The following is a 26,676-nucleotide window of genomic DNA, read 5'->3' on the forward strand; positions in this document are numbered from 1 at the left end:
AGGCCTGCTGCACAAAGTCTCCTCTTAACAGTTGTTGTAGAGATGTGTCTGCTGCTAGAACTCTGTGTGGCATTGACCTGGTCTCTATTCTGAGCTGCTATTAACCTGCGATTTCTGAGGCTGGTGACTCGGATGAACTTATCCTCCGCAGCAGAGGTGACTCTTGGTCTTCCTTTCCTGGGGCGGTCCTCATGTGAGCCAGTTTCTTTGTAGCGCTTGATGGTTTTTGCCACTGCACTTGGGGACACTTTCAAAGTTTTCCCAATTTTTCAGACTGACTGACCTTCATTTCTTAAAGTAATGATGGCCCCTTGTTTTTCTTTACTTAGCTGCTTTTTTCTTGCCATAATACAAATTCTAACAGTCAGAGACGTAGCTAGGGTTTCGGTTCGGGGGGGCAAAACTTCTGAGTGGGCCCCTAACTAGGTAACTTTGATTACAACTCGGTGACACACCCTAATAGTGGATGTAGGCGATGACTGCGCTGTTACTGAAAATAATCTCTATATAAAGACCAACATGGATATTACCGCAATATGGTCAGTGGTAAATACCAGTCCTACAAAACATATAAGTGATTACTGCACAGGTATAGTTGGTGTCTTACCGCTGACGTTCTTTCTGATGGAATCGGTCACTTTTCACGTCTTTTCCATCTGGCCCAGACCGACATGACAAGTCCTCCAGCCAAGACTCTGCTACAGAGAATACAACAAAGACATGTTTCACTTCTCATATTCCAGCTCCTTCACCATCTATCCCCAACCTGCACAAACCCCTCATCCTGCTGTTACGCCAATGCTGAGCCGCTGCTGCCGTATGTGTCCCTATTACTGCACCTGATACCCCAATACTAAGCCACTGCTGCCGTATGTGTCCCTATTACTGCACCTGATACCCCAATACTGAGCCACTGCTGCCGTATATGTCCCAATTACTGCACCTGATACCCCAATACTGAGCCTCTGCTGCCGTATGTGTCCCTTACTACACCTGATACCCCAATACTGAGCCTCTGCTGCCGTACGTGTCCCTATTACTGCACCTGATACCCCAATACTGAGCCGCTGCTGCTGTATGTGTCCCTATTACTGCACCTGATACCCCAATACTGAGCCTCTGCTACCGTATGTGTCCCTATTACTGCACCTGATACCCCAATGCTGAGCCACTGCTGCCGTATGTGTCCCTATTACTGCACCTGATACCCCCTATAAACACACGGCTCTGCTCCACACCCCCTATACACACACGGCTCTGCTCCGTACACCTTGTACACAGGCAGCTCTGTTCCCTACACCTTGTACACATGCGGCTCTGTTCCGTACACCTTGTACACACGCAGCTCTGTTCCGTACACCTTGTACACACTTACCTCTGCTACGTACACGCTGTTCACACGCGCCTCTGCTACGTACACGCTGTACACACGCGCCTCTGCTACGTACACGCTGTACACACGCGCCTCTGCTACGTACACGCTGTACACACGCGCCTCTGCTACGTACACGCTGTTCAAACGCGGGTCCGCTCCATGCATTTGTACACACGCGGCTCTGCTCCCTACACCCCGTACACATGCGGCTCTGCTCCGTACACGCTGTACACATGCGGCCACGCTCCGTACACCTTGTACACACCTGGCTTCCCTCTGTACACCTTGTACACACACGGATCTGCTCAGCACACCCCGTACACACGTGGCTCCGCACCATACACCTCGTACACATACGGCTCCAATCCGTACACCTTGTACACACGGCTCCACTCCGTACACCCCGCACACACTTGGCTCTGCTCCGTACACCCCGTACACACACGGCTCTGCTCTGTACACCCTGTACACACTTGGCTTCTCTCCATACACAAACTGCTCCGCTCACCCCATACACACGTGGCTCCGCTCCTCTGTACACCTCATCCATGCATATCTCTGCTCCGTACACCTACATACACGGCTCCGCTCTGTACACCTCATACACACACACAGCTCTGCTACATCCACCCTGTAAACCCCTCTTGACCCCACACAGAAACTTATTTCACCTCATCCAGCACCATGACAACCAGCACAGCAGAGCTCTGCAGCCGCTGAAGCCCCTGATCATGTGACCCCCTGACTCCGCCCCTCCCGTGACCTTATCACAGGTCCTGTGCGCACAGAATAGCCCAGGACGACATTGCTGGCTGTGAGGTGGGGGGCCCACTGCTGGCACCGGGGCCCCCCACCGCCTTATCAGGGGCCCATAGCGGCTGGACGGCAGAGTAGGGAGATCGATTCTCCCTGCTCTGCCGCAGAATGTAACTGTATGGACGCGCTGTGCACGCCGATACAGTTACAGTAGCGTAGCTGGTGGGCCCCCAGAGCTCGGGGCCCGGGGCGACCGCGCCCCCTCTGCCTCCCGGAAGCTACGCTAATGCTAACAGTCTATTCAGTAGGACTATCAGCTGTGTATCCACCAGACTTCTGCACAACACAACTGATGGCCCCAACCCCATTTATAAGGCAAGAAATCCCACTTATTAAACCTGACAGGGCACACCTGTGAAGAGAAAACCATTTCCGGTGACTACCTCTTGAAGCTCATCAAGAAAATGCCAAGAGTGTGCAAAGCAGTAATCAAGCAAAAAGTGGCTACTTTGAAGAACCTAGAATATGACATATTTTCAGTTGTTTCACACTTTTTTGTTAATTATATAATTCCACATGTGTTAATTCATAGTTTTGATGCCTTCAGATTTAATCTACAATTTTCAGTCTTGAAAATAATGAAAATTCTTTGAATGAGGTGTGTCCAAACTTTTGGTCTGCACTGTATATAATGTAATATTACAACACTTAGTTATATGCCTTCATTACCTATTTTGCCTACTGTCCTGTATAACTCCAGGGTGTATTTGCTGTTTTACAGAAATCTGCGGTTTTATAGTGGATTTTGACTACAGTTTCCCCTGTGATCAGGTTCAGTAGAAGTTCCCATGCAGAACGGTGGCAGTACCATAGAGCTGCCGAAACTGCGTGCTGTCATACCAGTGCTTGTGAGGGAGAATAGCTCTATGTTATTGCACGTGATGTATTATGCCTCAGTTTCATGTCTGCCGGATTCATTTGGTAGAAAAAAAACACCTGTACACCCTGGTGAGTTCTCCTTCAATGGAAGTCTTCAAACAGAGGCTGGACAGACATCTGACTGGGATGATTTAGCGAATCCTGCTTTGAGCAGGGGGTTGGACCAGGTGGCCCAGGAGGTCCCTTCCAACTCTACGATTCTATGATTCTATGTTTATAAAATCAAAGAGTTCTGTATATTTAGGGACCATAGGGCCAGATGCTCCTCTAGGGGTGCCCTATTCAAAACATCCACCTAGGACCATTGAGGTCACATTCCTACTAAATGGTCTCTCTTCAGATGCCAAAATATGCTGGATATAATTGACCTAAATAGTCCATTACAAAGGAGGTTGCGTTAGCGTGGATTACTGCTTGTGGCTCTAGTACACATTTTAGAGAAACTACATGCTAAAACACAGCGGGGCCTGGGGGGCTGCATACCAAGGAAGTCTGACGAAACCTGTAAATGAGCGCAGGCCTCGCTAATAATGAACTTAGCCCTGCACCTCCACAAAGCAATAACATGGATGTCTGCTTCTTCTAAGGGGATTAAAATAGTCTGTGTTATATAAACTATTTATCGTACATTGACGTTACAGAGAATATAATGGTGTGAAAACGTGCGATACAGTTTATTCTTTATTTTACGTAAAACATACAGTATATTAGAAAAAGACTTGGACAGGAGAGGATCCAACGTGATTCTAAATACATTATATGTATGGAACCATAGTACATGTGATCCTTTAGTCCAGCACACAAGTCCCCTCATTTTGGTAAAATAGGGTTGGGGGCTCAAAAGCAAGCATAGCAAAGATTTGTCTAAATTTGTGCCTATTAGAGGGAATCATTATCATCAACCCTCCTAAGTCATCTAAAATGAATAAAATGATACCTTGATATCTGCGATCCGATTTCTTTTTCCAGAGAAATCCATGTTTTTCCTAATATGTAAATGAGCTGTTAAGATCTACAGGCCGGACATAGATCTCCCTGAGCATCTGCCTCCAGATCTTATTATAAATGAAAGGGGCATTACCAGTGTGAGATGAGGAGAACAGTCAGTCATTATATGTCTCATGTCATTTAAATAAGCTCTGGAGGCAGACTTGGGGAGATCTATGTCCGGCCCATAGATCTTAACAGCTTATTGTCACGATTCCTCTGCTCAGAGTGTCTGGGACTCTGTGATGGACAGCTCTGTCATCCTATCCTGTGCTGAGTTGTCGGTGCTTTGATTGACAGCTCGTTTACCTCTCTGACTGGAAGGTGCCGAGATTTTCACAGGTGCTCCATGTTCTTGGTAATTGCCCTGCTATTTAGGTGAGCTGTCTGGCCCACATCATTGCCAGTCAAAAGCTTGTTCTAAGCTTGTGCTCTCTGGTGTGTTCGTCTGTACCCTGTGCTGTAAGTTCTGATCTTCTTCTGCTGCTGACCTTTAGACTGTGCTCAAACTACCCGTTTGTTATTGCCCCTTTGTATCTGATATTCCACTGCTGACCTTTGGACCATGTTCAGACTACCCGTTTGTTATTGCTCCTTTGTATCTGATATTCCGCTGCTGACCTTTGGACCATGTTCAGACTATCCATTTGTTATTGCCCCTTTGCTTATCCGCTATTTCTCTGGTATTCTGACCCTGGCATGTGACCTGACTTATGACTTCATATTTTCCCTTGGTTTACAACGTGATCTTTTAGTATTGACCCTGGAACGTCTGACTGCGCTGATTCACGACCTAGCGTCACACTTATTACATGTAAAGAAAAATGTGGATTTCTCTGAAATATAACATCAGATTATAGATATCAAGGTATCATTTTATTCAACTTTCTATGATCTGTATCCAATTAGAGATGGCTTAGAAGAGTTGATGGTGGTGACTTTAATAAACAGTCACCAATTTAGACAAATCTTTCCTAGGCTTACTTTTGGGCCATCCCATCCTTCTTTTGACATAATGAGGGGACTTGTGTCTCCTTGTTCTTGTCTGATTGTAAACGTGGAATAAGAAATTGGATCACACATACAAAGATACCATTTTATTCTGCTTCCTATGACCTACATGCCCATATAGATGGCTTAGGAGGGTAGATCCTGTTAATAAATTCCCTTTAAAATTCTTCATTAGTCTTTGGCCCAAAATTGTGGCAGCTCTTAGATTACTTAAATTTGGAAATACAGACTAATTCAAATTCTTACGTTTTAATGTGGCAAATTTGTAATTTCTGTGCTCCATGATCATAAATCAGTATAAAGCAAAGAAACCCTTCTCCTATAATTCAGCAGTACAAACAGGATAACATTAATAAAAGTGCCCCAATGTCCTCACTGTATAGAAACAGAATCATTTTAATCATACTAAATAGCAAAGCCGTTGATTTAGCGCAAGTCATAAAAGGCCACAAATGTTTGCAACCTGAACATTTCCAAGCGTTTTTTATGAGCAGTACAGCCGGCAATGAATTTGTGGGTCATAAATAAGCTGCGTGATTCCATGTCTCCTTGGCAAGTGGGGGCTACAGCCTTTATCCTTAATAACGTTGCCAGGCAAATAATTCCCCTTATGGAACAACCACGGTTGTGTTCAAATTCTGGAAAGTTACCAAGGAAATGCTCAGGAAGATGAAAACCAGTGAAACTGGTTCTGAGAAATACCAGAGTAAAATGCACCAGTAGGATTGAATGGTAACAGGAGAACATTACGTTTTTAAGGTTTGTGAACACTTCCTGGACTAGCCAGAGGGGTCAAATAATAAATGGTAAATCACTCTGTCATTACTTTCTGTACACCTATATCATTTTTCCCTCTAATGTTGAGATACTAGGAGACATTATCGAAATTGGTAATTTTGTGTAGGAGCATATGTTAGATATGCACCAGTTCTGTCTGGTTGAGGCTTCAAGTATGGTACTATCTATGGAGCGAAACATGGAGTCCACTTCATAATCCATCAAAGCCATCTACCCTATGAAGCACCGAAGTGAACCTCTAAGCCAACGATAATGCCTTCAACAAACCGAAAAATGGAGCACAGCATGGTCCAATATTGAGTACTGTATGGAACAAGGTGCTTAGGGCCTTATAGAGGGTAGAACTATGGCAAGCCACACTTTCAGAAACATCAAGACTTTTATTTATAAGATATAATATAGGGTATACCTTCAAGGTTTGGTGGGACGTCGGGGACTTTTGTGAAGTAGTAGAGATTTCTTTGACTCCTGACTGATCAGGCAAGTCTCCCATACAGGTTTCTTGGCCCTCACCACTATTGGGAGCATGCATATGTATTTATTTTGCTCCCATTGGCCTGACCGGTAGCGAGTGAACCATTCTGCATTTCTTAGAAGGGGGTCCTTAAAATAGGCAAGTATGCTGTAGGGATGTGTTTTACGTGACCGCTCTTCTGCATGGCTGACAGCGGCAGATCACAGACATATATACGCTGTAAGCTATTTTTCTTTCACATGTCAACAGATCAGTAGTTACTGGAGTTCAGTGATATCAGGGCACAACTAATATAAAGTTTCCATCCTCAAGGTCATCTATAGAAACTACGTAAATGCATAATTGATATCTACAGCCAGTTACACATCTACCCGTATTTATCCCAAGTGGTAGTAGGTCCATTTATAATTTCTAGTGTACTGATCACTATCTTCCCTTTAGTGGGGCCTTATGATCATTTTCCATTCCACTTCTGTATTATGTTTATTCTTTACCTGTGTTGAATTAAATCTAGCTATTAAAGAGGATGTGTGGTGTACACAATTTATCACCTACCCTATGGTTGATCAGTGGTGGTTTGACAACTAGGACCTGCACTGATCCGTTGACCAGTTAGAATGGAGTCATTACCTATGGAGCTGCTGTGCCGAGATCTGCTCAGTTTTTTTCCATGAGCCTTGTCCTGTCCTGTGGATAGGGGATAACTTGCTTTCTCCAGACAACCCCTTTTAGGAATTTATCATTATTATCCATAATTGTGAAATTAGATCTGTAGCCAGACCAGACATCCATGTTCTTTTCATCATCTACACTGATGAGGAGCATTAGCCCCTGTGGTTGCTTTTTTTGTTAATCATTAATAATGTTAAAGTGCCATATCTTTCAGGATGCTCTACATACAGTATGAAGTACACATAACATGAGACAACAATAAGCTTGAACAAAAAGAGAATGTTTAATCAGAAAATATCTTACTGGTTGAATTAAGTTTTCAAAGTACATTTTTTCACTTTGTAAAAATCTGAAATCTTACAATTTTTACACTTATCACTAAGCCTAAAATTGGGCTGATATTTCCTGTTCTGTAATGATCATTTCTCAGATCATTATCATCACAGACAAGGTTACAATAAAAGGTAACACCTATATAGGTAACACAGGATCACATCTTTCACATGAGGTGATGGTCACAGTTGACGTCCTCTCGCTCTCTGGACAATTACCTCTGCACAGGTGACAGAGCCTGCTCACAACACTCCCCTCCCCTTAACGAGTAACCTAAAAATAATAATAATCTTATTTCTATGGCACCAACAAATTCTGCAACACTTTACAATTAAGCGGGGACTTGTGCAAACTTTAAAAACATCACAAAGTAACACAGTTCAATAGTTACAGGAAGAGTGGGGGCCTGTTCACACGCTATAAATCTACAAGGCAGTTAGGGGGACACAATACGTAGAAAGTACTTGTCATGTACTGTGCAGCCATCGTTATAATAAATAGGGCATTTTAAATAAGCTGCATGAGCCGGTCACCAACCAGTGTCTTTCTAGGTACAGTTACCAAGTGCTGTTCGGAGCAAAGAGAAAGTGGACAAAGATGAATAGGAGGGACCAGGTTCTGAGTAACATTTAGAAATAAGGAACAAGGGAGAGTTAGGTTAGTGAATTGAGTTTTACAAATGTGGGGGCAAAGTATTAATTGGATTGTCCTGGGTAGTGCATTCCAGAAAACTAGCACAGCACGAGAGAAGTCTTGGAGATGGTGGTGGGATGTTTGGATTATGGAGTATGTTAGTCTTAGATCAGTTGCAGAGTGGAGAGCACAGGTAGCGTGATGGAGAGAGATGAAGGAGGAGATATAGGTAGCTGCAAAAATGTGGAAGGCTTTGTGGGTTAGAGAGATATGTCTGTATTGTCCTCTGTAGTGAATGAGTAACAAGTGCAATGACTGGCACAGGGTAGAGGCATCAATGTAATGGCGGGACAGAAATACAACCCAAAGGATGAATTTGAGGGGAGAAGTTTGGTTAGAGAAAGACCAATCAGTAGAGAGTTGTACTAGTCCAGGCAAGAATGAATAATAGCGACCAAAAGGATTTTGCAGTTTCAGTGGTGAGAAAAGATGGGATTCTGGAGATGATTCTAAGATGCAAGGAACATGAGCGACTGAGCAATTAGATATAGGGAATTAAGGAAAAGTTTGTGTCAAATATAACTCCCAAGACAGCGAGCATGTTCCTAGGAGGAGGAAACATGAGAAGCTCAGTTTTGGAGAGATTCAGTTTCATATAGAGGACCTGTTAGAGACAGCAGACAGACAACCCCTGATAATTTGTATTAAAGTAGGGGTGATGTCAGGAGAAAAGGTATATAATTGTGTGTCATCAGCATACAGATAATAGTGGAAACCAAATCTTTAGATGGTTTGTCCAAAGAGGCAGTGTATAAGGAGAAGAGGAGGGGGCCTAGGACTTAACCCCACTAGCATGGAGAAGAGTAGAGGAGTAAGAGCCGGCAAAAGTTACAGTGAAGGAACGGTCAGATAGGTAGGAGGAGAACCAAGAGAGAACAGTATCGTTGAGGCTGATAGGCTGGCGTATAGTGAGGAAGAGCTGTTGATCCACATTGTGGAATGCTGCAGAGAATCAGCAGGTTGCAGTGGCCATTAGAATTTGCTGTTAGTAGATCATTAGGGACTTTAGTGAGGGCAGTTTCAATAGAGTGTAAAGAGTAGGAGCCAGATTGTAAAGGGTCAAGTAAGGAGGGATCTGAGAGATAGTGGATTAGCTGTGAGTGGACCAAGCATTCCAGGAGTTTCGAAATTAAGATGATATTAGAGACAGGTCTGTAGTTACATAGTAGTGACAATTGGGGAGAGATACTGAAGGAGATGTGATGGAATATGGTCACTGGTGCAGATTGTAGGTCAAGAAGAAGCAAGGAGCCTGGTAACTTTTTCTTCTGTGAGAGACTGGAAGGTGGAAAGTGAACTTGAGGTGTGGGAGAGACCGGGATCCAGGCTTTTAGGGGACTGTGCAAAAATGTCTTGATGGACGTCTTAGATTTTGTAGAGGAAATAAGTGGTCAGATCATCAGAGCTGAGGAAGGTGAATAGGGCCTGTACTTTAGCGCTCAGGAGGGAGTAAAAAGTTTTGAAGAGTAGCTTTGTATTGTCAGCTAGTGATGTGATGAGGATGGTAAAGTAGACTTGTATGGCCAAAATGGAGAGCAGAGTTAATAACTTTTGAGCATGAACTTGTAGTGGATGAAGTCTGCTGAAAGTAATTTTCTCCACTGATGCTCAGCACAACTTGAGCAATGCTGAAGAAGATGTGTTTGTGTACTAGTTTTGCCTTTGTCTGTGTTGGGTCTTCCTGCATATAGCAGGTGCTGCTTCATCCAGGGCATTCTGCAATGTGTTATTATAATGTGGCAATGCTGAGTCTGAACTGGAGAGGGAGGAGATCAGGGCTAAAGATAACTAGATTGTTCATATTGATGGCACATAGATTTCTGCATGTGTGATAAGTGTATGTGTCCTGGGCGTTTTAGTAAACTGTGAGAGGCCAAAAGGGGAGGTTAGAGAAATACGATGAGTGGCAGATGTGGAGAACGGATCATCAATGGGGATGTTAAAGTTCCCCATGATGAGAGTGGGAATGTCACAGGATAGAAAGTGTGGAAGTCAGGGAACAATGATCGAGGAACTGGTTTTGCCTGGATGGCGATACACAATAGGGAGGTGGGTCTGAAGAGTCTAATGGTGTGGGCTTCAAAGGTAGGAAACGTAAGTGAGGGTAGCCGGGGTGGGGGGGATAACCTGGAAAGCAATTGTGATGAAAGGAGCAGATCAACACCTCCATCTTGTCTGCTCTCAGATCTTGGGATATGTGAAAATTGTAGTCCACCAAACGAGAGAGCAGCTGTGGCGATGGTGTACGACTGCTGGATGTAGATTTCAGTGAAGGTTAAGGGAATTAGAAAGGAAGAAGTTGTGGATGTAGGAGACTTTGTTTCACACTGATCTGGAATTCCAGAGGGCACAATTTAAAGAGAGGAGATTGTCAGCATTGAATGTCTGTAAGATTAGCAGAGTTTCTATATGCATCAGAAAGAGAGTTATAAATACTAGTGGAAGGGGGAGCGGGGTTAGAGGAGATGTCCCCAGCGATTAGGAGAAGTAGAAAAAAGAGAATGAGCAGGTGGTTAAATGAGTTATGGGAGTGTTTTGTACGTTTGGAGTGATTACAAAATGTCAATAGAGCCTGAGTTTTGTACATAGGAAAGGGGTGAAGAGAGGGACATATTTGGGGAGAGTGCACAGAATGTGTAAAAGAGCAGTAGATGTGAAAGGAGAGTAGCAGCTAGAACAAAAATGAAGCAAAGAGATATGGAAAATAAATAATGTAGAAAAACTAAACAAAAAGCATGTTTGTTTATCTGGCAAAGATTGTCGATCTCCTGTCCTGTCTACCATGCCATGTTAAACTGCAATGCACGTTAACGATATTGCACTTTTATATAGGAAGCATCTGATAGGATTTAGCACCACTTAAAGGGAATCTGTCAGCGGGTTTTTGCCACCTCATCTGAATGCAGCCTGGTGTAGGCCTAGAGAAGCTGAATCCAATGATGTATCACTTAGTTTGCTAAGTGCAGATGTTCTGATTGACTGAGCCCTTTTAGATTTAGCATGAAGCAGAGCTGAAGAAGCTAACCCCACCTACACCATGCTTTGTATATACAATGTCCATAGACAGTGACGTGCTCATTGAAGCAGGAGGCTTTGCCGGACCAGGAGGCATGGGCTGCTGTTTCCAGCAGTGATAAGCTCCTGGTGCTAATACAATAATTGCAAGCAAACAAAACCACAGGTATTAATAGGTGAGGCATTGCTGAAATCTGAATTTTATTCCCTTACAGCACTATGTCTTCATATTACATAGCAAAAACCAGCTGACAGATTCTCTGTAAGGCCTCTTTCACACTTAATTTTTTTGTGTCAGTTAAAATCCGCCAAAAAGGCGGACAAGCGGATCCGTTCCTAACTGATGCCACAGGATCCGTTTTTTGACGGATCCGCAGAATGAGGAAATTTAAAGGAACCGGTGGGGGGAGAGAGAGAGATAGAGAGAGAGCGATGACCATCAGTTAAGAGCCGCCAGTACTGCAACTCAATGGGGGAAAAAAAACGGATCCGCCCCAAAAAATGCGTATCCGTTTTTTTTCAAAACCTGGCGGATTTTGTCTGATTGTCAAAAACGGAAGTGTGAAAGAGGCCTAACCTGATAAAATAAAAGAGACCAGAGCAGGCATTACTATGTAAGACAAACAGACATCCATGCTGGACATAAAGTAAGCTTTGAACATTTACAACAGGCACAAGAACAGTAAGTACAGGTATATACCAAACATGAAACATGGCAATATCAGGGGAGATGTTCACACCTGACAAATGTTATACAAGCAGACTAGTTAGTATATAACTGTGTGAAGAGAAGATGAGTATTAGCTTCATGCCATGTTAAATATTGCACTTAGAAAGATATTGCACATGAGTTACCTTAACACTGTTGTTGTGTTTGGTCCCTTTAGCCGCTGTGAAGCTTGTCTACGCGCGCTGTTAACAAGAGCGCAGGCGAGAAGAAAGACTAGAGAATTAAACGAGATTAAAAAATAAAATGATTCTGTTTTTTATTACATGACACATGATCTTTATTGAGCAAGAGGCTGTTATAGAAGAGGAGAGGGCCCTGCCCGTGAGAGCTTTAATCCTACGTAGGAGGGGGATTTACAGTATATGTCATAAATGGTGTATGTAAAGCCAGACTCCTGCTTTTCATCCCTATTCTAGATCATATCCAGGAGTTAGTTCAGACTGTAGTATTATTTATTATACATTTTATCATTATTAATGACATCCACTGATACAGATGACAATTGTCTTTCAGTGATCAGTTGTTAAGTACAAAACAACCACGTATCTTGTTTTAGTGTTTGTGAAATTGTGACTGTCCTGAGCCCGCAGTAATTGAGGTTTCTTTTTTTATCATTTGTATATTACTTTAAAATAAAATTGGATATGGTTATTAGTGTCCTTTTTAATATGCCTCTCGTTTCAGCAAAATTTTGAATAATAGGTATGGTTTTTTGTAGGTATATTTCTTGTGCTGGCCATACACAATAGATAGTTGTTGACTGTATGATCATTCGGCCAACTGGTGTCTCTCCAGATTTCCCCCGTCCGGATGCTTCTGTGCTCTCTATGAAAGAGGTGCTGCCAGAATAATCTGGTAGCGGCTTATCTCCTCACCAAACAATGAAATTCCATAGGAGGCCAAATCCTTCTCTTCGCCAGCGTCATTTGTCAGGGGGAGTGATCCCTATACATATCAGATGATTGGACAATCCCACCGAAATTAGTGGGTTTGGACGACTTTTATTTAACGTGTATGGGAGCCTTTAGTTTTGCTTGTATTTTTTCCTGACAGCTCTCCTAAGATGCTTTTTTAAAAGAATTATTGCATTCACCAGAAACTAACAATTCTGTAGCAATTTGTGTTTGATCTCTGCAATGTGCTGTTCTTCTGTTGTCCATCCTGCCAATGTGCGAATTACTTGACAACCCCTTGTTACTATTCACTTTGTCTCCATAGTGGTCAATACACAATCTGATAGGATGGTTTAAAAATAAATGAAAATTTATTTATACATTTCCAATAGTAACAACACAACTCATGGTTCTTAAAAGATGCTTCCACTTTGTTGTTTTCCTGAAATGTCAGGAGTGGTAAAGGTTCATCTTAACGGGAACCTGTAATGTTGAGAATGGCATCTGTATAGAGCAGGAGGAGCGGATCAGATTAATATACATTTTTGTTGAGAAATTTTCAGTAAATCTTGCATTTTATTCATTGAAATCCCTTCTGTTTGTATGAGTCCAGTGGACAGTCCTATTCTGTAAATTAGCCTTATTTTCTGTACATGCAAACATAGCTGTCCATCACTAATAGGACTACCCACTGGACTCCTATGTTTACAAACACCATAAATTTCAATGTATAAAATACAAGTTATACTGAATCTTTTACAACAAACCTACCGGTACATACAGTATATTAATCTGCCCATGTTCTTGTCTATACCATGTTGCCCACAGACCAAATAACATGTTGAATGTAACATGTCTCTTTAAAGCAGGGCTGTGGAGTCGTTAAGCCAAACCTCCGACTCCTACTCCTCAATTTCCATGACACCGACTCTGACACCACCAAAATGGGCTCCGACTCCACGACTCCAACTCCACAGCCCTGCCAGGGCTGTGGAGTCGGTAAGCTAAACCTCCGACACTGGCTCCGACTCCTCAATTTCCATGACACCGACTCCACCAAATATTTTCACTAGAACTGGGAAGATCGATTCACGGGACTTGGATCCATTGTGAATATCTTACCTTCCGGAATCCCTGACATGGCTTTAGATCAGCCGGACTGGCCCAACATCATCTGTGTGTCACACCGCAATGATAACGTTATGCCGGGACTGGCGAATCAGAAGCCGAGCCAGATATCCCAGAAGGTAAGAAATTTACTATCTTCCCTTCCAGAGACCTGAGACTACCGACCTGGCTGATGGACGGAGATCCTGTGCCTGTGAAATGAGCCGCCCGACTCTAATCTGATTCAGTGGCTGTTACTGAGACAGTGTTGGGTTTACTCATCTGGTTTTGCGGCACCTGAAGGTTGAATTTGTTATATCCTGGAAATATCTAGGTGGAGGTTCTTCAGGGTTTCCACCACATTTCTAGGACGACTTTTAGGTTACTAGGGTCTATGACGATGGACTGTGTCTATGTTTGAGATGTGGAAATTAGATTGTAAAATCCACAAGGCAGAGACCACCACAGTGTCTTCTCTGTATGTTACCAGAAATGAATGAAAAGTGATTTTCTAGGATACCACCTGTAGCGTATATACCGAATAGTAATGAGATAAAAAAGAAAAGAATCTGTATTACACCAAGATGATATACAGTAAATAGCTATAAAATGCTTACTTACCAAAAAACGAGACTTTGCAGAACCCGGTATCTTAGTTACTGTAGCCAGGATCTTGTTTCTAAGCAGATTGTATTGTGTTCACACATCTGCAGATTTCAGATACTCAGCATTATACAGCCTTTTCACCGTATGCATAAAAAAGACCCTGAAAAATTGATACAGCGAGCAGAGAACATATACCGTCAGTAGGGTCAGTAATTTTCAGGGCCAGTGGAGGGTAGTGGAGATCTCTACAGCGATGTACATAGTAAGTAATAATAATAATAATAACAATATACCAATAATCTGCCCATAGGAGACAAAGATCAATCAGAAAGGCATTAGATGAGCGCCCCCAGAGCCAGACTCTAGACATGACAATACATCGCTTGCAATAGCCTTACAAGCAGAGCAAAGTAGTGGGTGTTAATGTGACGACTTAGGAACCTGGTCAAGTGGTTATCAATTACTGCTCCTAAGAAAACAATGTGGCGGAGCCAAGAGAGTTTATGTAACATGCTGACATTCCTAAAAAAAAAAGGTAGACCTATGGCTTGTTTTTTGTGTTACATTTATATATATTTAAATTGGCAATTTTTTATTCATATCACAATCTTCATTAAAAAAAAACAACTAAATTAGTAATCTTGCAATTTTCACACTGGCCACTGGGGTTATTTTAGACTCATACTTCCTGTCCTTTCAGGAAGAGTTTACAGCAGGTTACTTATCATCAGAGACAGGATTGCAATCCCAGGTAACTCCTCTATGCACAGCTGATAAAACAGCATCCACCAATGACAATAAGCGATGTCACACCTAACCCTGCTCCCTTCTCCTTCACTATGACCTCTTCACATGTTCAATTAGACACTTCAATACAAAAGATAGGATCAGGATCTAGCCATTGTGGCTAATGTAAGTTCTTGAAACAACAGAGAGTTAGGGTATGTGCACACGCTGCGGATTCTGCTGCGTTTCCGCAGCGTTTTTGGCTCTGCAGAAACGCAGCAGATTTTGCTGCGTTGTACAGTACCTTTATTTCCTATGGAAATAAAAAAAAGCTGTGCACATGCTGCGTTTTTTTCCGCGCGGTTTTGCTGCGGTTTACAATCCGCAGCGTGTCAATTGTTTGGTGCAGAAACGCTGCGGTTTTACACCTCATCCATTATGAGGTGTAAAACCGCAGGGCAAAACCGCAGAAAAAACGCAGATAATCCGCAGATAAACCGCAGAAAAACCGCAGCACTTTGTCCTGCGGATTTCCTGCGGTTTTCTCTACAAAATCCGCAGAGACTAAAAACTACGTGTGCACATACCCTTATAGTCTTAGGGCCCCGTCACACATAGCGACTCACCAGCGATCCCGACAACGATATCACCTTGTCAGGATCACTGGTGAGTCGCTACATGATCGCTGGTAAGCTGCCAAACAGATAGCTTCACCAGCGATCAGGACCAGCGACACGCGGGTAACAAGCGACGCGCGTCGCTTAGTTACACGCAGTGTACCTTAGTTACCAGCGCGCTGATGCAGGGAGCTGGTAACCAAGGTACACATCAGATTTCTAAGGGGCGCGCGGCACTTAGAAACCCAATGTGTACCTTGGTTACCAGCTCCCTGCATCAGCGCGCTGGTAACTAAGGTACACATCTGGTTTCTAGGCACAGCGCGCCCCTTAGAAACCCGATGCGTACCTTGGTTACCAGCTCCTGCTCACTGGTCGCTGGTCTCCCGCCGGTCACACGCAGTGATGCGTGCTGGCCAGCGGGAGACCAGCAACCCCAAAAATGTCCTGGCCATTCCAGGACGATCAGCGATACCCGGCAGGGGGGCCGGTCGCTGATAGCTGTCACACCGCGATCTCACTGGTGAGATCGCTGTTGCGTCACAAAACTTGTGACTCAGCAGTGATCTCGCTAGCGAGATCGCTGTGTGTGACGGGGGCTTTAAAAAAAACTGTGACCAGTGAAAAAATGTAAAGATTTCACTCTTTTGTTTGTAATACAGATTGTGATATGGAAAAAGCATAATTGCCGAAAATATTCAAGACATACTGTATGTATATTTATCAGAAAAACCTGATGTAAGCACTGGGCCATTTGCAGATGATAGCTTCAATTTAAGCTATCATAGATTCTGAATGATCAGGTGTAATAGTGGTTGTATTAATTGGATGAATCTTGGGCTCTGCACACATTTATGTCAAACTTTCATAACAAATTCCTTCAAATTTGACACAAGGAGTAGTGCCGCATGTGGTGCTATATCCCTGTCAAATTTACATACACCACATTTTTGTACCTGTGTGTTTCCATTCCTGAAATATGGTATGGTCTCCTCGTCAATGTACTTAAATATCATCTTCTTAGTTAAGTGAGTGTGGTCCTCAACTCCTCTCTATGGGAGTCTTTTCGAAGACCATGCCCGGCTGGCCAGAAAGACTGAATTTACCGTACATGTGGTGATGAGGTGTCCATATCTCAGGAATAGATTCGCAGAAACAAAAAAAAACACCTTCAGATTCAGAACGCCAGGTTAAAAAAAAGACATATCTAGCAATTAGCAGGTCATGTCTAAAGGGCTTGACTGACTAAACCCATTTTCAAATGCACCATTAGGAAATTTAAATGACCATGTTGGGGTCTCGGATTCGGGTTAATCATCTATTTGCCAGGGAAAAGAATGGCTCCAGCATATCCAAGTATTTTACATAACTTTATTGATTTTAATGGACACTTTGTAATGCTCCATTTCTCCTGTGGTGGCGCTGCATAAAACATGAAAATTTGTTGACAGGTTTTCCCACCAATATAACTGACCGCTGATGGTCCTAGCAGGCAAACTGTGATCAAAGTGGATCAAATTGATCAGGTTCTTAAAAGAATCCAGCAGAAAGATTTGCGGGAACCTAGTCTAGTTTCCATATTTGTTGGACCAGAGGTTTGTGAACCTCCTTTTACCAGTCGGCATCTCCCATTCCTATTAGTAGACACAGTTTGGAGTTACAAAGCCATGATGACATTGCAGGCCTACTAATCAGAAGAGGCGCCGGGGATGCCGGCAGGCAGTAGGAGATTCATAGGTCTCTGGTCCGGCAGCCGCGGGCTATTGATGTGGTCACTGGACCACATTCCTGCAAATCTTTTTGCTCAACCCCAGTATTTAAAGTTCCTTAGTCAGAGTTTAGATTTGAAATTTACAAGCAAAAAATGCATCAAAATTCTTAGCATCTGATAATCCAGAAGTTGTGCAAAATAATTTCACAAGAGCAGAAGCTGAGGGCTAGACATAACCATTTAGGACCTCCCTAACCGGAGCGATGAAGGGTCTTGGAGATAAGTATATATTTTTTTATTTTACTTTGAACTCTTCAGCTAATGGAAACCCCTTATCCAACAAAGTTTCAGTAGCCAATAGTGTTTTATTTTTTGCACTTTATTTTTGGCGGTCTTCCTGAATTTTCTCCATTTTTCTACATACGGTACTTTTCTATGACTGTCTAATTATCTGACATAGTGGGTAAAGTCTCCCATTTATCAGGTCCATTTGAGGCTACATTAATAGAATTTTACTCTATATTGTTTTCCAATTTTATTTTATATTTGTATTTTTTTTACCGATACAGATCAGTAAATTATTGAAAGAAACGCTACTTATACTAATCATTCATTTTCCTCTGTTTGAAGGGTTATCAAGGAATGGTTGATGGAGGAGACAATATTGTGGAAGTGTCATGGGAAAGTGTGTCCAGCATCTTACAAGTGGTACGTGCCAATATGATCTATTTCTTGTATATTGGTCCATGCATAAATCACTGTAGAATGTTAGGTAACAGGATATCGTGTGATAGCTCTATGGCGTTTGTAGTATTTTGTATTTTGTGTGTTTTTATAATATTATATGCTATTGTCCCGTCTTGTACTTTTATAATTTGACTACAGGATTTCTCTCCATTCACTTTAATAGTTGTGAAAATAACAACAAGCATATCTTCTGTGGATAGGCTATAAATGTCCCAGATGGAGCAAGCCCTTTAATAAATGCCATATGCAAGGCTTTGTATTAGTATCTGACGGAATTCAGTTCATGAAGGAGCTGCACTTACAGGAAAAAAAAAAACTAATGCAATGGAGGGCAATTACCATTGGTGTCCTAAAATGCATCATATTATGTGATGACAAATTGTACCAGATTTATTAAGATTTATTAAAATTGCACCCTTGTAATTGTAAATTTGCTGCAATTTGCCAGACATGTCAGTGAACTCTTACTGCCACATCCGGACAGGCGCACTTTACCCCGGTATTTTGTGCCCCAGAGTCCAGTTGTTTTTAAGCCTTCTCGCCTACAGTAGTGTCACTTCATGAGTGCATTACTTCAAGCCTGCACTTACATGTCCATACTTCACCTTCCGTATACGGACTACAATGCCCAGAACCAACCTCGGTTCTCCTGACCCAACTAACAGCCACATAGATGACTGTAAGGCACTTCATTCGGGTTAGAAGACGCATGGCTGTCCACACACGGACTGTGAAACATGGACATGTGAATGCCGCCTTAAAGAGTATGTAGACTATTTTTTCTTAACTCTGTGATAGCTGCTGAAATACCCAGCAGTTCGGTGGGGGTCATGGTCCTTAGATCCGCACCAATCGCATGAAACACTAGTCATGGACTGGTTAGAAAGCAGGAGCGCAGAAGAGGGCTGCACCAGCTACATAGAAACTTTATAAGCCTATTGCCAGAGTGCAATATGGGATTTTAGACTTTCTTCTGACTCCGAACACCACTTTGTGTTCCTTCCTGAGCAGTGCACATCATACAAGTATTTTGAGAAATCGGTGAAGATCTCAGGACCCAAATCCCACCAATTTGCAGGACTTGTGAGCACCCATTACAAGATTAAAGGGTGTTTTACATATTCTTTTATAGATTAAATTGAAAAATTAATTGTTAAAAATCCTGTCCGTTCGCAGGAATAGGGTAATTTTTAGTAGAATTATTTACATCTCTTTGCCTTCATTACCTGCCATAGTGGTGGTGGCCGAACAATTGCAATACTTACAAGCCCTTTTCAATAGAGCTTGAAAGCACTGTTCAGAATCTAGCTTGACTCAGTGAAGTACACTGTTAGCTCCTGATTCCAGCTAGATTAAGCGCCCCTGTGCTCCTCCAATGCTGCACGGGCACAGCTGCCTCCTATAGCAGCACCAAAGAACTTACAAGTCAGACTGGTAGGGCAATAACGCCGCCGGTCCAAACTTCCAATCAAGCAGGAGCGCACGGCCCCCAGGAAGCAGAGGAGCAGTGTGATCCTGAAGAAGGATCACTGCGAAACCGCTTTAAATAAATAAATGCAAATAAGTGTAGGTACTTTGTAATGGTTGTTCAGGCTTAGAAAAAAAGGTCTGCTTTCTCCCAGAAACAACTCCATTCATGTCCTTGGGTGGTGGGTAATATTACAAGTGAATGGGACTGAGCTGTAATACCTGATATAGCCATAGACAAGAGTGGTTCTGTTCTACAAATATGCAGATCCTTTTTCTAGTCCTAGAAAACACGGTCAATGAAGAGAAAAATGTTGAGTCCATCTGACACCTCTGGACTTAATGTTTCTGTTATGGTTGTTCTTTTTATCCTATAGTCTTGTTTTTAAGCCCTTTAGTATTGTCTCCATTGCAGGGTGGGACAGTTATCGGCAGTGCTCGTTGTAAGTCATTTCGTTCCCGTGAAGGCCGGTTGCAGGCGGCTTACAATCTGATTCAGCGTGGGATCTCAAATCTTTGTGTTATTGGAGGAGATGGAAGCCTGACAGGGGCTAACCTTTTCCGTGAGGAGTGGAGTGGATATCTGGAAGAATTGGTGCAAAATGGTAAATATCTCCATCTCACTCACTTTCTGCATCTTATGTACCTAATCCTAATTATGGAATATATTGCAATCAAACAGCTGTTCATGTATTCAGGGGCTCCAAGAGCCTGTGTGACTGCAGTTTGGTGTCGTGGCCACAGCATGTCCTCAACATTTGAGTGTCACACATTGTGTCAACACTTCTGGAACATCTAAGAAGCTCCTGAGCTTCCGGAGGAGTTGGTAAATCTCATGGGCTGCTGAAGTCTCCCAATCATTGTTTCTGGAAGGTTTCCTGTGCATTACACCAGGATTATCCATCATGAAACACAAGGGTCCAAATGTACATTCAAGGGTTGGGCAAGAGATATGGAAGAGGCATGGCCTAAAATGGGGGAGTGGGCACAGGGAAAAGATTTTCAGCGTTGCACCAAGAGCACCCAAAGGGTATCTCTAGAAGTTGACAAGTATGTATTATGTTATAGGCTTAATGTAGAAAACTAAACTATTCCGACGAAAAACTGGACCAGACTCCAGAATTTAATTGTTTAGTAAAGGCAACATTCTGGGAGCGTTCATGGACCTCCTTGTCATTAGAACGCTCCTTGAATGTTTTATATTGGTAGTGGTGTTAGCAGTTTTTGGTCCAGATATGAGCTTTTACTTCTCATGTCCAGGCTGAAATGAGTAGGAAAGGGTTAAACGTTTCTCACTTAGTTAATTGCAGGGGGCAGCCCAGGACTGGTTTGGGCAGTGAGACATTCCACATAGAATTTCTTTTACAATTTCACCATTTGCTGTGGGGTTTCAGACTTCATTGCAGAGTTTTCTCTTCGCGAGAATATTATTGCGCCTTTATGCTGATAACACCTGATCTGTGATCTCCTCATAGTCCATGTGACAGCTGTATTTCGGGTCGTTATTTGTAAGTACCATAAGAGACACTACACTGGTGACCCCACAAATGAAAAACGCTCTAACAACACACAAAATTACCTAATAGTATAAAAATACCCGAGACAGAATACTCGTGCAGTGATGCCTCCACTGACCGAAAGTTTCCACTCCAAATCTGTCTGAAAATTCACAGCTGGATTCACAATGAAACCTGTATGTGTTGGGGCTCATTCAGATGTTTGTTTTTTCATGTATGAGAAAATTGGTCCTTGTTTTATCAGGTATTTTCTTCAGAGTTTCATCAAATTTTCATCTGAGTTTCATCCGAGTTTGGTCCAAGTTTTCATTAGTTTTTCTCGGATGAGAAAAAATAAGTTTCTCATCCCTCTCCTAGCTAGCAGTGCATGAAAAACATGTAGCACGGGGATGAAATTGCCGATTTTGATGCGACACTCAGATCGATATTAGACAAGTCTCTGCAATTTTTTACGTTCTGCCCGATCTACCCCAAAAAAATCAGACGTGACCAACCACTAAGACTATACTAGGTGCAAGTTATGTCCGTGAAAAACACTGATAGCGCTCGTATGTGAAAAACAGATGTCTGCATGAGGCCTTACTTGCAGAGACCACCTCATCTGCAGATATCCAGTTGAGATGAACCAAACACGAGGCATACTGTTAGAAATTCCTGTACTGATTATTCCTCGACTTGTGAATGGGGGGTCTCTCAGTTCCTGATGTGCGGGTGTCCCAGCAGTCAGACCCCACCAGTCATGCATGTGGATAGGTTATAAATGCTGTGCATGGGATGACCCCTTTCCATTTTTAAGTCATACTGTAGTTACTCCCTGGTGATAGATTTTTGGAAACTCCTGCGTTTTCCAAATGCAAACACTGACATTTTCACAATTTACATACTTGTGGCCCATTCTATTTTGTGAAGTGTCTTTTGTCTAATTTTAAAAGTAACCGCTGTTTTTTCTTTTTTTTTTTTGCTTAGGAAAAATTGAAGCAGCAGCCGCACAGAAATATTCCCACCTAAATATAGTAGGAATGGTGGGCTCCATAGACAATGACTTTTGTGGAACGGACATGACAATCGGGACTGACTCTGCCTTGCATAGGATTATTGAAGTTGTGGATGCAATCATGACCACAGCTCAGAGGTAAGAAGATGCTGCCCCGACGCGGGCCAGGTCGCTGGCATGGCAAGACGCATTCGTGCTGTTATAGCATGTATTTTAGATGGCGTATATAAAAATCCAGACCATTCTATTCATGCTTTATATGTACATAAAGAATAAATTAAACTTGGCTATTCCTAGGTATAGTAAGAGTAGGAGTTGGGTTTGTTTGGCTGCTTGCCTTCCTGGAATAGAGACTATTCACAGCTGCTATCAGGTTAATAGGGGTCCTGGTTATTAGACCTCACAGCGACTTGTAGTAATGCAACATAAAACCACAATGTTGTACTGCTACTTCGAAACTAATGTTAGCCAATGTGGTTGTGTTGCCACCTAACATCAGGGAAGGGACCTCTCCAGTTCTAGTGGCTCTAGCCTTGTAGATTCGGGGTTTGGCCTGTGTTTGTGCAGTGATGAATCCATAGTCACAATCCCAATTCCTTATTGTTTCTCCATTGTTATGTAATAATTTGCTTCCTTTTAGTGGCCTTATTCCCTATACGTTTTGCGCTACTTTTTAGGCTGTGTGCACACGTTGCGTTTTTTTTGCATTTTCGCGGCGTTTTTCCGCTGCCGAATCGCCGCGAAAAAAAATGCATCCCATGCAATCCTATGGGATTCCGCAATGCTGTGCTAATGCTGCGGATTTTTCCGCGGCGGAATCGCATAGCGGAAAAAAACGCAGCATGTTCATTCTTTTTGCGGAATCGTGGCGATTCCGCACCCATAGGATTGGATTGAAAAGCTCACTTTACGCATGTGGCTATGCCCACCATGCGTAAAGTGAGCGCTTTATGTGCGGATGGTACCCAGGGTCTGGAGGAGAGGAAACTGTTCTCCAGGCCCTGGGTACCATATTCCTGTAAAAAATAGAGTAAAAATAAAAAATATGGATATACTCACCCTCCGGCGGCCCCCGAAGTCCTTCCCACCTCTCACCATGCTCCTGGTATCTTCCGGTCCCAGTAATGCTTTGCACGAATGACCGCTGATGACGTTGTGCTCTCGCGAGCGTGACGTCATCTCAGGTCCTTTGCGCAAAGCATTACTGGGACCGGAAGATGCCGGGAGCGCCGCAGAGCAGATCAGGGGCCGTCGGAAGGTGAGAATAACAATATTTTTTATTTTTTTTATTATTTTTAACATCCTATCTTTTACTATTGATGCCGCATAGGCAGCATCAATAGTAAAAAGTTGGTCACACTTGTCAAGCACTCACATTTCTAAGCGATGCTTCAAATCGCTTGGAAAGCGCAAGCATTCTGCAAGCTAAAAATGCATGCAAAACGCTTGTTTTTCGCTGGAAAAATGCATGCGAATTCGCATGCGTTTTACCCACGGCGGGAGTTGCGTAAATGTTGCGGAAATTTCCGCAGTATTTCCGAACGTGTGCATATATATAGCCTTAATGTTGTTTATGGTTGGTTTGGTTTTTTTAGGTCTTTTTTTATTTTTCCTCAACAGCTTTGCCTATTTAAATGTTTTACACAAATTCATGAAATTTGGTGAACACCAAAAGTTACATTACTCTGTCGCCTAATTGGGGGACACAGAACCGTGGGTGTTATGCTGCTGTCCACTAGGAGGCGACACTATGCATAATCTGAAAAAGATTAACTTTGGCTCCTCCTCTGCAGTATACACCCCTGGACGGCGTCAGCCTTCTCCAGTTTTTGCTTAGTGTCGCAAGGAGGCACACCTTTTTTTTCTTCCGTTTTTTCCTTTTTTCGTCCGGAAATACAGATGAAGAAAAGTGGGTCTCCAGCGAGACTCCCGGCATGCCTCCCTCCTCGGTCCCCTATCAGGGGTACCCGGTTGAGGTCGAGGTGGCTATTCCCCATGTCGCTCCCTCCCCAGTCCCTCGGGTCCTGGTTCGAGGTCGAGACCCCCCTCCTTCCCCAACCCCTTTAAGGGGTCTGGGTTGAGGTTGAGGCGAGGATGAAGACCCCCTGACGGTGACAGACGCACCCTCCCTAATCCCCCGCAGGGGGCATTAGGTTGAGACGCCTCAGGTAGGGTCGGAGATCAGGCAGCATTCCGCAGCTTCCAGGGACCCCAGGCCGGCTGAGGGATCCTGTTGGGGCCGGGGGAGGGTGCGGACTGGATGGCACAGCAGAGACAGGGTTTTTCTGCATCCCTGTCTCTGCAACAGCAGCGGCTCCATAGCGCTTCAGGGGCCCCCCATATAGAAACCGCTACCCCTGCTACCCCCACCGCTATCCAGTCGACCATTCTGGGGGGGGTCCGGTACAAATCCGCCCCCCCCCCGGACTACCGCGCCGCTCTGGAGCCCTCCTGGGCATCAGGCCTCTAATTTAGACCGCGGCTTCGGTCTAGCCGAAGCCGCCGCCTTTTCCCCGCCCCCCGGCCCGCCCCCCGGATGACCAAAATGACACGCTGGAGTGTCATAGAAGGGGCGGATTGAGGCAGAAAGGGGGCGTTTTTACACAGCCCAGCGCGCCCTTTTCAGCTCTCCGCCCCCTCCTCCCTCTCCTCAGAGTCCCGGTGGCCATTTTTTCTGGATGAGATCCAGGAGAGGAGCATCACAGCGGTCTCCGGGGGGCACAGAACTGGGATCTGTCGGCGCTGGACCTAGGGGCACACCGGTGGGGTAAGCTCACAGCTGGGTTCTCATACTCAGCTGTGAATCTATACTTCCTATAAGGCTCTCTGTGGGTTCCCTCTGCGTAGCCACCCCTGTACGATCCCTTATAGCCAGCCTCTGTGCACTATGCCGGGCTCAAGGAAGAGAACCAGGCAGGAATGTTTCTATGCATTCTGCACAGCCTGCAAAGCCAGGCTCCCTAGTGGCAGCACGTATCCGCACTGCCGGGACTGCATCCAGAACTCTGGGTCAGAACCCCAGGGAGTCCCTACTGACGCTTCAGTGTCACAGGCCACGCCGGAATGGGCAACTCAGATGTCTCAGTCTATGTCACAGTCCATAGACAACCTAACTGCTACATTACTGCAAGCTCTGCAGAGTCGGGCCCCGGCTATGGACGGTACACAGCAAACGGACAGCTTGTCTCAGGAACATGCTGCTTCCGACTCTCACAGACGTAAGCGGACCCACAGGTCTCGATCATCTGAGTCGCACTATAGCACAAGGTCGTCCCCCTCCAGGGAGAGACAGCGTCATTCCAGGTCTCCTGGGCAGTCCCCTGCCACAGACAGACAGTGCAATTTACCACAGGGATCCCCCACCACAGAAGACCCCCGCCCCAGGTCGCCCTCCAGGGATCTCCTTAGCGAGGCACAGGATTCGGAGGTCATCTGTGACTCCGACTCAGATAACGAAACGGTCAGGTCCGTGGTACCTTCTCCCCCTAGCAATACAGCGCTAGTTGAGGACATAATTTCTGCCATTCATCGGGTGCTAAAAATTCCAGAGTCGGCCCCGGAAGTCCCAGAACATAGGATTTGCTTCGAAAGTGTTCAGAAACCACCTAAGGTCTTCCCTAATCACGATGAGTTTGAGAAAATACTTACCAAACAGTTTGCGCAGCCTGAAAAAAAATTCGCTAATCGCAAATATTTGGAAGCGAAGTACCCCTTCCCACAGAAAGACACCAAACAATGGACAGATCCACCTGAAGTGGACCCTCCGGTTTCTAGGCTAGCAGCGCAGACTTTACTCTGTCTGCCGGATAGCTCAACCCTCAGGGACGCAGCAGACCGGCAAGTAGAACGCATGACTCGTTCTATTTTCGAAGCGGCAGGCGCCTCTATGGGCCCTGCGTTTGCTTCAGTTTGGGCAGCCAAGGCCATCCTGGCTTGGGCCAAAAAACTACAAGAGGGTCTTCAGGCTTCAAATCCTGAGCTCTCGGACCAAGCGGTCCAGATAGCAGTGGTAGCAGACTACATGATTCATGCAGCCCTCGATTCCGCCAGAGGTGTAGCGGGAATAGCATCAAACGCCATCACGATCCGACGCATCCTCTGGCTGCGAGAATGGAAAGCGGATGCGGCCTCAAAGAAGTCCCTCACGCGACTTCCGTATTTTACTGGGAGACTTTTCGGCGAAAAGTTGGACACCATGATTGCCAATGCCACTGGGGGTAAGAGTACCTCTCTCCCTCAACTAAAACCGAAACGCACGTTTAAACGAAGAAACCAGACGCGATTCCGATCCTTTCGGAATTCCTCGGGCTGGTCCGTTTCGCGCCCAGTGCAAAACCGTAACCGTTCTCCACGCAGGGACAACCCACGGACGCAGCAGCGACCGGACAGGGCTTGGCAGTCGAAAGCAGGCCAAGCGAAACCCAAGGGAGGAAAACCTCAGAACTTCGCTTCATCATGACTCGCGACCTCCGGAAGACACCCCACCAGTAGGCGGCCGACTTTTACT

The 26,676-nt window shown here is 44.2% G+C and overlaps 1 protein-coding gene and 1 long non-coding RNA gene across 5 annotated transcripts in view; one reads left to right on the forward strand and one right to left on the reverse strand.

Moving 5' to 3' along the window:
* PFKP (phosphofructokinase, platelet) overlaps positions 1–26,676 on the forward strand; it is a 124,746-nt gene that overhangs the window by 42,596 nt on the left and 55,474 nt on the right. For all 3 annotated transcript variants that reach the window (XM_073581647.1, XM_073581645.1, XM_073581646.1), the window contains exons 3-5: positions 18,075–18,152; positions 20,074–20,263; positions 22,142–22,307. In XM_073581647.1, coding sequence (XP_073437748.1) covers positions 18,075–18,152; positions 20,074–20,263; positions 22,142–22,307 — 434 coding nt within the window. The remainder of the gene's footprint in view (positions 1–18,074; positions 18,153–20,073; positions 20,264–22,141; positions 22,308–26,676) is intronic.
* LOC141095572 (uncharacterized) lies at positions 7,273–15,016 on the reverse strand. Of its 2 annotated transcripts, XR_012233426.1 has the most exons (3): positions 14,406–15,016; positions 11,910–11,997; positions 7,273–7,619 (listed from the first exon to the last, which is right to left on the reverse strand). It is a non-coding gene; the product is annotated as an uncharacterized lncRNA (long non-coding RNA). The 2 variants fall into 2 exon arrangements; XR_012233425.1 differs by having other exon boundaries at positions 11,910–15,016.

The sequence above is a fragment of the Dendrobates tinctorius genome, unplaced genomic scaffold (genome assembly GCF_039654945.1).
Source record: "Dendrobates tinctorius isolate UK_male_01 unplaced genomic scaffold, ASM3965494v1 ptg000070l, whole genome shotgun sequence".
In the NCBI taxonomy this organism is placed as follows: Eukaryota; Metazoa; Chordata; class Amphibia; order Anura; family Dendrobatidae; genus Dendrobates; species Dendrobates tinctorius.